The sequence below is a fragment of the Pipistrellus hanaki genome (genome assembly GCF_964339955.1).
Source record: "Pipistrellus hanaki genome assembly, chromosome: 1".
In the NCBI taxonomy this organism is placed as follows: domain Eukaryota; kingdom Metazoa; phylum Chordata; class Mammalia; order Chiroptera; family Vespertilionidae; genus Pipistrellus; species Pipistrellus hanaki.
Genome location: NC_140503.1, coordinates 208,669,929 through 208,680,418, shown reverse-complemented (window position 1 = coordinate 208,680,418; position 10,490 = coordinate 208,669,929). Strand labels below are relative to the sequence as shown.

The 10,490-nt window shown below is 64.5% G+C and overlaps 1 protein-coding gene across 4 annotated transcripts in view; it reads left to right on the top strand.

Annotated features, from left to right (window-relative positions):
* Nucleotides 1-10,490, top strand: part of ABLIM2 (actin binding LIM protein family member 2) — an 87,224-nt gene that overhangs the window by 69,027 nt on the left and 7,707 nt on the right. For 3 of the 4 annotated variants that reach the window (XR_014792943.1, XR_014792944.1, XR_014792945.1), the window contains 4 exons: nucleotides 4,973-5,034; nucleotides 7,389-7,443; nucleotides 8,656-8,724; nucleotides 8,875-8,955. Coding sequence is in view for 1 of the 4 variants with exons in the window: in XM_084861416.1 (XP_084717542.1) it covers nucleotides 4,973-5,034; nucleotides 7,389-7,443; nucleotides 8,656-8,663; nucleotides 8,875-8,955 (206 nt within the window). In the remaining 3 variants the exon portion in view is untranslated. The remainder of the gene's footprint in view (nucleotides 1-4,972; nucleotides 5,035-7,388; nucleotides 7,444-8,655; nucleotides 8,725-8,874; nucleotides 8,956-10,490) is intronic. The other variant, XM_084861416.1, reaches the window with a different exon arrangement.

Here is a 10,490-nt window from a genome sequence, read left to right as displayed (position 1 = left end):
CTGGCCTGGACCCTGAGGGTGGGCCTGTGCTGCTCGGGGCCCCACCTTCCTAACCCTTCAGGCCCTTCCCCTCTCTTGAGGTTCCCACGCCCCGCTCTGGGCGGCGAGGCTGGAGGCTGCCGGGGAAGGGGAAGGGATTGGGAGCCCTGGACGGTCTGAATGGCGGGCCACGTGGGAGTGGTGAGGAGGATGGGGGCGGGGCAGGACGAGGCGGGCTTGCTCTGGCTCACGCTGGCGGAGGCACCTTTGTGCAGAGGGCAGGAGCCAGCAAGGTGGGCTCTTCCTGCTGTGGCACCTGCCAGGGTGGGCCGGGAGCTCCAAGGAGGCCTGGCCTGGGGATGGAGTCCCACATGGGCCTGGTTCATGGCCGTGGGCGGCCCGAGTCCCTGGACGTTCCTGTCCAGTGCCCGATAAAACGTGTTCTGAGCTCTTGTTACTTTCTCAGCAGGGCCCACAGTCCAGCTAAGGTCCTTCTCCTGAGTCAGCCCAGCTACTCCCGTCCCCATCTTGCTCCAACCCATCTACTCCCAGGCCCCTCCCATCCCCCTCTCTACAGAACCAGGAGGAAGGAGAGAGCGGCCGGGGCAGAGCACCAGGGATGGATGCACCATACAAGTGGAGGGGCCCAGAAAGCTGGAAGGGGCAGCCAGCAGCTGTCAGCCAGAAGGGCAGGGAGGGCAAGGCCAGGGGGAGCTGGAGGGCTTGGGTCCAGCAGCCCCAGTGTCCGGCGGGGGCCAGGAGGTCACTCCTGGAGAGAGACTTGGCCTCCAGGTGGACGGACCGAGGACCCTGGCCCCTCCCTGTGTTTGGTCCCCAGGGTGGTGGGAGCCCCAGACGTCAGGGAGAAAACCTTGGCCCCGGAAGAGCCACTGCGGGCCCCGCCCTGGGAGAGACCACTCCAAGGCCAGGTGCGGGAGGGCAGCACCCCAGGAGCCGCTGCCACTCATGGTGTTGGCTTGGACCCTACTTTTAGCAACAACACCCGTGTCCCACTGTGCCCAGCAGGCTTGCCCACTGACCCGCGTGCTAACCCAGTGGTCGGCAAACTCATTAGTCAGCTGAGCCAAACACCAACAGCACAACGATTGACATTTCTTTGGAGAGCCACATGTTTTAAACTTAAACGTCTTCTAACGTCACTTCTTCAACATAGACTCGCCCAGGCCGTGGTATTTTGTGGAAGAGCCACACTCAAGGGGCCAGAGAGCCGCATGTGGCTCTGGAGCCGTGGTTTGCCGACCACGGGGCTAGACAGTGTGTGGCCTCTGGTGCTGTCGGCGGGGCACAGCCATCAGCCGGGCACAGGTCCCTCGGGAGCTCACAGTGAGGAGCCCCTGTCTGGAGTCACACCTCTCAGGTCTCCTCTGTCCCACCCCAACTCTGCCGCGGCGTCCTGAGTCCCCCCTCCCCCAGGAGCCCTCTCCCCTGCCAGCTTCCATTCATTCAGCCATTCATCCGTCTGTCCCCAAACACTACTGTGTGCGGGCCCTGGTGCTCGGCAGCCCAAGGAGGCGGTGAGCATGGCCCGGTCCCCACCCCCACCAGCGAGAAGCCCATGGGGCAGCGGTGACAGACCAGAGCGACCCCCGCTCCTCAGCCATAGGCCTTCCCCCTGCAGCGAGGCTCCTGCTGCCCGTTTATGACGGACAGCTGGCATCTGCCTTCTTGCCTGGCACACGGGTGCTTGGGGCTGCGGGGCACAGGCTGTATCGGTGAGCTGGGTGCTGCAGGGAAAGGGGTGGCACCTTCTCCCATTGGTGGGACCCAGCACTGCTCTGTGGGTACGGGGTGAGGGAATGGGGATGGCGGAGGAGGGGAGAGGGGCCTCAGCTAACACCAGGCAGCAACGGTGTCCACGAGATCACGTGAGGGCCAGGGGAATCCACAAGATCGGGGTGTCGTCCAGTGGGGGTTGAGTCCCAGCTTGTCCCTTGCCGTGTGACCTTGGACGTGAGTGCGAACATCTCTGCGTTTGAAATCACCTCGTCTGTAAAGGGGGGTGGTCCAGTCCTCCGGCAGGAAGCAGCTGGCACCCCAGCGTCCTCCGTGCTGGGCCCTGTGGGCTGTCATGGCAGAGGGGGGTCAAGACGACAGCCTGGCCCCAGCGATCCCTCTGTGGCCCCCCAGCTTGCTTCTGAAGCCGGAAGCTCAGACCCACCGAGGGGCCTCCTGTCCAAAGTCACTCAGGGCCAAAGGGGCTCCAGAGGCGCAGAGAGGAGACCCACGCCCGCACAGAGCCATGCAGCTGCAGTTACCCACACGTCCTTGAACAGAAAACCACTCCTGGGTCTGTTGAAATTGACGGAGACCTGCTGGCCAGCCAGCCACCAGCACCCCAGGAGAGGCCACTTTAATGGGTGCAGAGGGCAGCCTCCGGGGGTGACAGTGGAGACCCCTCTCTCCTGCCTCTCCCCCACGAAGTGCAATGGGAAAATCCAGAAACAATTCAGCAGACAGCCACAGAGCTCTGCAGGGGGGATGGGAAGGTGGACTGGCTCGGGGACTGAGAAACACAGGACTCCATGGGTCACGGCCCACGCAGTGGCATATGGTGACCAGGTGGGTGTTTCCCTCCACCAGCCACATCCACCAATCCGCCTGGAGCGTGGGCCCAGGGGAACACGCTCCATCCACTGCCGCTGTCTCCAACCCCACCTCGGGGCACAGAGCATCCGGGAAGTACAGCTCACTCCCACACCAGGTGGGCTCAGGAGAGCACTTGGACAAGCATTCTGAAGACTAAATTGTCATCAGAACCACAGCCCATAATAAGCCAGGCCCTACGTAGAAAACCTAAACAGGGTGGCAGCCTGCTCAATAGGAGACTCAGCTAGAACCCAGAGTCTCCCAGATGTCCAGGAACAAGGGAGAATTGGTCTTCACACCGAGAACCGTGAAGATAACTATTTGAATGAGAAAAGACAGTAGACGCAGCAGCACCAAGAAGAATCAGATGGTTGGAGGTCCCAGACAAGGATCTTCAAGGCAACCATCACCAACATGCTTCACCAAATAATTACAAATACTTTTGAAACAACTGGGGAGGGAAAAAAAAGAAGAAAATATCACCAAAGAAATAGAAAACATAACCAAATGGAAGTTATAGGCCTGAAAAAGAAAATAACCAAAATGAAAGTTTTTCTGGGTGGGCTCAATAACAGAACAGAGAGGATGATGACAGAGGAGAGGATCAGAGAATCTGAACAACGGAGAGAAAAGAGCCTCCATCTGTGGGACAATCACTGTATCATGAGAGTCCCAGAAGAAGAGAGGGGAGTGGGCATGAGAAAGTATTCAGAGAAATAATGGCTCAAAACTGACCAAATTTGACACAACACATAAACCCACAAGTCCAAGAACAGGTGAACCTCAAATAGGATAAACCCAACGTAACCTACTCCAAAAACACTTCGTAACTAAACTTCAGGAAGCTAAAGATAGAGGGGAAAACGCTCCAGAGCAGAATAAGACAGATTTTCTAGAGGGGAGCACCAGTTCCACGGACAGCCGATCTCTCGCCAGAAACGGTGGAGGTGAGTGGGAAGTGGCACCACATTTTTCGGGTGCTGGCAGACAATTGCTGTGGATGTGAATTCTAATTGGCTGAAAGTATCCTTCAGGCACGACTGGAAATAGATATTCTCAGACAAAGGAGGCCTTGCCATGCAAGCCGGGGGCTGGGTGACCTGGGACAGGTCCTTCTGCGTCTGCCCCTCCATTTGCCCTCTGTGAAATGGGAGGAGCCGGCCAAATCACTTTTCTGGAGCAGCCGTGGAAGAGGCCAGGAGGAGGGAGGGGCAGCCCAGCGGAGGGGCAGCCCAGGCCCCTCTCCCACTCTGCCTCCAGCCCGACTCCCACCTGTTGTGTGTGTCAGAGCTCACGTAAGATTTCAGGTGACAAGAGGGTTCCTCTGCTAGAAGGAGTTTGGGAACTCTGACCTAGATGTTGCAAAAGGGCCTTCCTTACCCGCACCAGAACCTTCCGAAGGCCAGGGGGCCAGCCAGTCCCCGAGGCAGGGCCCTGGCGGAGGCAGTTCCCCGGATGCAGCCTGTACAGGGGTTTCCTGTCCTCCCTGAGTTCCCAGGAACCCTCGTGAGGAAGGGCACCCGGCCCTCACCCTGTGCTCGGAGGGGTGGGTGGGCCGGCCCTTGCACGGCACCCGCCTTCTGAACACCAAGGGGCGGGACCCGCATCCCCTCTGAGCCTCATGGGCAGCCCGGCGGCTCCTGGAGCGGGCGCTGGCCTTTGGCCCTGAGCACCGGGGCCTGAGCAGCTGGGTGCCAGCAGGATGGGGGCACAGACTCCAGATAAGCAGACGTGGGCTCTGTCCTTGGGGCCCGCAGGCTAGGGGAGGACTGACAGCTTGGGACAGGCCGCCTGAGGTGCTTCCGGGTGGGACCTGCCTCTCCAGGGAGCCGGGAGGCGCGCCTCGCTCACGTCTGCGCCAGGCGGGCCCTGCGGCGCCCGCTCCGCTCTGCAGGCTCAGCGAGGCGGGTCAGTGTGAGTCCCAGGTGGCCAGGCGGCGGTGCGGGCCTCAGGTGGACCTGCCGTGGGCTCCTGCGGGAGGCAGGGCCGTGCCTCAGGCTTTGAGCGCCCCAGAAATGAGGGCTTTAGCGTAAAATGCCCCGTTGCCAGGAGTTGAGGGTTTATTTTTAGTAAAATGGTCTGTGGTTGGTGGTGGCCTCCATGCCCTCCGGCTCCAGGTGGCACAGCCTTTCCCCCATCCCCCCATCCCGTGGTCAGAGGACACAGCGCCTGTGTGGGCAGGATCAGGTCCGAGGTGTCCCCGGTGCCCTGGGCTTGCTCAGGGACAGCCCCCCTCCCTGGCTTCTCTCAGTCCCTGGGGACAGGGGTCAGGACGGGGGCGGGGCCTGGCCCTCGGGCCCTCCGGCGCCCCCCGCCGGCCCGCACCCTGGCCTGCCCACGGGGCCGCGCCTGCTGTGTGCGTGACGCTGTGCTGTGTCTGTTGCAGGGTTCCCCTATTCCAAATCTGACCCTCTCCCCGGACACGGAAAGAATGGCCTGGACCACCGGGTAGGTATCCCGTCCCCGGCCCACGGTGCACTAACCTCACTGTGCAGGTTAAATACTCACAAGCCTAAACCCACGAGCCGATAGCATGCAAGGCCACTGGCTGCGGTGGCGGCAAGCCTGGCGGGCGACGTGACATCAGATCTGGTGAAAGTGATAAAAAGCACACGGAGCAATAGAAGCATGCGGACGGCAACCCGTCCACACACACACACACACACACACACACACACACACACGGCACGTGAGAACCGTGGCTGTCTTTCCAAGCAGGTTTCACATGTCCACGGAGCATGTATAGCCACGCCCATTGTTGTGCGACCACGAGAGCACCTTAACCCGTTAAGGAAGGCCCCTGTTTTCTGGCTGGAAAGCTGGACAGAGCACGGCCATCAGCACCAGACACCCCGCGTTCTGTCAGGGGGCGGGGGGGGGGGGGGCCCTGGGCGAGTGATGTCCATTTCTGGGTCTTTCCAAAAGTGTCCTCACTCTCAGACTATGTGAGGACACCGTGGCTGTAAACTCCCACCCGCTCTGCAGCCCGGTCCCCACACGAGGAAGTTACCAAAGCATGTCCCCACCCTCCATGCTTCACATGGCCGCGGGGCGGAGTGGCAGATCCCACGTGACTGGGAGGAAAAGTGCCGGCCCGCGTGAATGGCCGCCGTTTGGCTCCTTCTATTAGCAATTCCTGAAAAGTAAGACTCACGAGCGAAACCTTTTGCAGCACCATGCATGTGCTGTGTGATCCTGGGCCGGGTGCTTGCCCTCTCTGAGCCTGGTCCACGGAATGGGGATGCTATGCCCACCTCCGTGGACGGCCACGGAGATCAGTGACTGTGGCTGTAAGAGCAGCTGGCGCAGACTCCCGCCAGGAGAGGGGGGAGGTCAGCGCTCTGTGGCTTTTCCCTCCTGTGACCCTCTGCTGAGAGCCGCGGGGAGCCCACCGGGTGCAGCCGAGGCTCCCTCGCCCCGGAGAGGCCGGGAAGACCCCAGGCCCAGCTGGCAGCCGGGCTGACCCTCCGCTCCCCTCTGCCCCCAGGCGGTGCGCCGCCCACCCTCCCGGGAGGCTCGGTCTGGCCCCAGGGCCTGAGAGAGCGGAGGAAGCTGGCTGTGGCCATAGGAAGGGTTCCCGCTGCCCACAGTGGCCCTTGCGGCCAGCTTGGATGTCCTGTGATGCAGGACAGCGGCCACTAGAGGGCGGTCTTTCCCGTCTGTGTCCCAGAGGAGGAGGCCAGTGGCTGGTGGCTGGTGGGTGTGCCCTGTGCCCTGTGCCCTGCTTTGTCCCCGGCGGAGGCTCCCTAACGGACAGGTGCACATGGAGTGCTGGTCAGGGTCCTGAGAAAATGTCTCCAAAACCGGTTCTTGCAACTCAGGGTTCACGCTCTGTCCCAGAGTCCGTCCCGGGTGGGGTGCAGAGCCTCCGGCGGCTCCAGGCCGGAGAAGGTCGGCCAGCAAGGCACTTACCGAAGGACTCTGTAATCAAGACCAATGCGTTTTAACCGAGCCGTTTCAAGAAATCCAGATTCAAGCAGACAAGCCCACGTGAACCAAATGCCAAATGTTTACAGGACTGGCTCTGGCCCTGTGCTCAACGTGCCTCAGTTTCCCCCCTGGGGTGAAGGGCTTCGGCCTGGCTGCCCTCTGAGGCCTCCGTGCCTCTCACCAGGCGGTGGGCCTGACTCCAGAACCCCCCTCCCTGCTGTGAGGTAGGGCTGGAAGCCCCATGGCCACCCTGACAATGGCAGGTCCCTCTCGCGTGAACTTGAAGCCAGTTGTGAGGTGCGGTGCCAGGGCGGTGGGGAACCCCGCGGGCTCGGTGACCACGGAGGAACCTTCCGGGTCTGCAGGGCTGCTCCTGCAGGTGGGCAGGAGGGAGAGAACCCCAGACGTTTGAGGGCAGGAGGCAGTGAGATGGCAGAGCGGGGGCAGCTGAGGGCGGCACCTGAGACGGCGGTGGGGTGGGGGGGAGTGCAATCCACACGCTGGGCTCTGTCCCAGCGGCTGTGCAGACACCGGCCCCTGAGCCCAGGATGGCAGGGGCTGGAAGGGGCTCGGGCCCTGGAACCGCTCCCATCTGAGCCACCCCCGGGCGTGCCCGCCCCAGAGCTCAGGGCCAGGCCCCGGGGCGGCCTTACAGGCGGTTCGCCAGGAGCTGCCTGGGCCTGGACGGGCAGGGTGGGTGCAGGCCGGGCGGCCACAGCGGCCGGAGCAGAGCTGCCGGCTGAGGGCAGCACCCGGGGAGGGGGGGCACCCATTGCAGCTTCTGCAGGCTCGGTGCCCCACCCCGCCCCACTTTGTCCCACCCCAGCCCCAGGCCTGGCCTGCCTCCTGCTGCCTCTCTCTTTCTCTTCCAGAACGCCAATCTGGCGCCTTGTGGAGCAGACCCGGACGCCAGCTGGGGCACGCGAGGTACACGGAGAGGGGACCTTTGGTCTCTGGCTGGGTCAGGGGCACTAACACGGTCCCACAGACTTTGTCCTACAGCCACCCCCACCCCCACCCCCGGCCGCCGGCAGAGGCGCCCCGCCTGGCACATGGGGAGCCCGGGGCTCGCTGCGCCTCCCTCGGGGGTCGGCTCACTCCGGCCTCACGTTGCCGAGGTGCTCCCGCAGCCCCTGCGCTGGCCTGTCTGTCTCTGGTCCCTGGGGGAGAGGGACCGGTGTGTCAGGGCACAGGCCGCCCAGCCTCCAGGGAGCCCGTCACAGGGGGAGGCCCCAGGATGGGGCGGGCCACCACCCCCTCGCTCGCCTGGGCACTTCAGGGGGCGGGCTGCCTGCCGGAGGTTGGCAGGGACCTGGTCATGTGGCAAGTGCCTGGCGGGGGCTCTGCCCGCTGGGAGCCGGCCTTAAGCCTGCACAGGCCGGGCGATGCTCCCTCGCCCTGTCACCCGAGCTCAATGGTGGGCGGGGGGCTCACTCTCACGGGCGGGGCTGCGCTGCAGGGTGGAGGTTGGGGTTCGAAGCTGCTCCCTCCCTCCACGTGGCTCTCCAGGTCCCGGGCTCACAGCTGGCATGTCTGGAATCTCACGTGTCGCTTTGAAAAATTCAGGGACCGGCCCCTCGCCTGGGCCCCTGCCAGGGACTCTCCCGAGACAGGCCTGTGGCCGGGGCCCCAGTGTCTGCTCTGTGGGTGCTGGGCTCACCAGGCTCTGCCCCGCGGCCTCACGGTATAAGGAGACCTGGTCCAGGGTCACCTCCCAGCACTGCATCCCAGCTCAGGAACTCAGGGGCACGGGACGTCCAGAAGGAAGGAAGTTAGAGGCGGGGGCTGAGGCCCCAGGAGGCCCTGAGTCTCCCCAGAAGGCCCACCAGAAGGCCCACTCCACGGGGGTAAACTGAGGCAGGCAGCATTCTCAGCGGCTCAGCCTGGCAGGGGAGACAGTGCCGCGTCCAGCTCCCAGTCTGGCTCCAGCCTCCTGCCCGCCTCCGGCTCTTGGTTTCCCCCTGGGACGGGCAGTTCCCTCCTCCGCCCGCGGCCCCAGGGCTGGCGCTGCCGGACGGTGCACGGCCCAGCTGACTGCAGGGCAGGGGTGGGGAGGGGGGGAGGGGGGGTGCTTCCACCTCTGGGATGTGCCCCTGCGCTTTCTCACCGGCCCCGTGGCCTCTGCTCTTTCTCTTACAGAATACAAGGTAAGGGCTGCCGCCTGCGCTGACCTCTGACCTCTGACCTCTTCCGACCGCGCCTGCCCAGGTTAAAAGTTCCCTTTGTTGTGCTTTTCCTATGAAATGCGTGTCCCGTGCAGACGCCAGTATGTACCTTCCTCCCCACCCCATCCCGCCCGGCCCAGCTCCTCCTCCGTGTGCGTGCGTGTCCCGCCTGAGGCTCCTGTGTCCCCCCCAGGTCTATCCCTATGACGCCCTCATCGTCACAAACCGAATCCGCGTGAAGCTGCCCAAAGACGTGGACCGGACGAGACTGGAGGTGAGGGGCTCGGGGCGGGTCCACTGAGGGACTCTGAGGGGCCTCCCACACTCATCGCCCCAGTGTCCCCACCAGGGGGGCGGGCAGGGGGCACGGCGAGGGCTGGGTGCCCGGCACCCGCGCTGCCTCGTGGCGGGAGCCGCTGTCCGGTGCTCGCTGCCCAACCGCGGCGGCCATGCAGGGGCCGAGTGTGTGTGGCCGGGCAGGAGCGGCTGGGAGCAGCACCTGACGCCGTCACACTGCCTCTCCCCGGGGAGGGAGAGAGGGAACCGTCCCGTCCGCAGCCTCCCGAGTCTAGCACTGACTGGGGAGCCAGTACCGTCCACCCTCAAACACCGACCCCAGCACAGTTGGGATCCGAGGGTAACGGTTGACCCCCCAAAATGTAACCTCTGTGTCCAGGGGGTGGGTTCCGGGACCCCCCGCAGGCACTCCAGCCCCTCCTATAAGACGGTGCAGAACAGCCCCTGGGCAGCCCGCGGCCCCGAGGGCTCCCTGGGAGGACTGGAGTCCCTGCTGTGGGTGAATTGATCCCGGGTGGGACCTGGGAGGCCCGGGCTGCAGGGGCCGCTGGTCTAAGGGGAAGCCCTCAGAGCGCTGGGTCCGCAGTGCTGGCAGGCCCAGAGCCCCGGTCAGGGCCGCTGTGCTGGGCCAAGGCCCGCAGGGGGCAGCGCGGCGTGGGAACCGGCTAACACTGCTGCTTGGAGGGGCTAGCTTTGATGAGCAGCTACAGTGAGCCAGGTCCAAAGGGGCCCCGTGCAGGCCTAACTCCACCCTCACCGGCACCCTCACCGGCACCCTCCAGGGGACCCGCAGCCAGACCGTGGGCCAGGCACCGGGCTCGCCTGCTGCACCAGGGCCTCTGCAGGACCACGTCCCTGGGTGTGAAGGGTGGGGAGACTCCTGAAAGCCCGTCTGTGCCCAGGCTGAGCACACAGTGGGTGCCGGGAGCATATGACCAGACCCGGCCAGACCGCCTGCCCAGCGGTGACTCGGGCGGCTGCCAGGAGGGGAGTGACGGGGCCGCGGACCCTGCCACATCCCAGGCTGAGGAGGAAGCGCTGAGCTGGGCCTCAGAGGAGGGACAGGACTGCGAGCAGCAGAGGGCGGACAGGGAGGGTCTGCCAGCCCGGGCCGGAGCTCTGGGCCCAGCCCCGGCGCCTGGGCAGGAGGCACCCCAGGGCAGTGTGCACAGAGCAGGCCGGAGCCCAGCGCCCCCTCTCCCTTCGGGGTGCCCACCCCGTGGCCTTGAGCCGATCCGGGCAGCCTTCGCCTGGCCTCCCTGGGACAGCCTGGCCTTCTCTGCAGGGCGCACTGTGGCTCGTCTTTGTCCATTGTGCGTTGTCCCCAGCACAAATGTCTCTGCTGTGTAGGGGCCGCTGGCCAGAGGCTCGGGTCAGGAGCCGCCGGGAGGGCTCCTAGCTGGTGTGGCCGCCCGCCAGGGGCCGTGCCCGATGGGTAGTCACTCTCTCCACAGGGGAGCTCAGAGCTCTGCAAGCTGCCCCAGGCACAGCCGTGGCCGTGGGGCCGGGCCG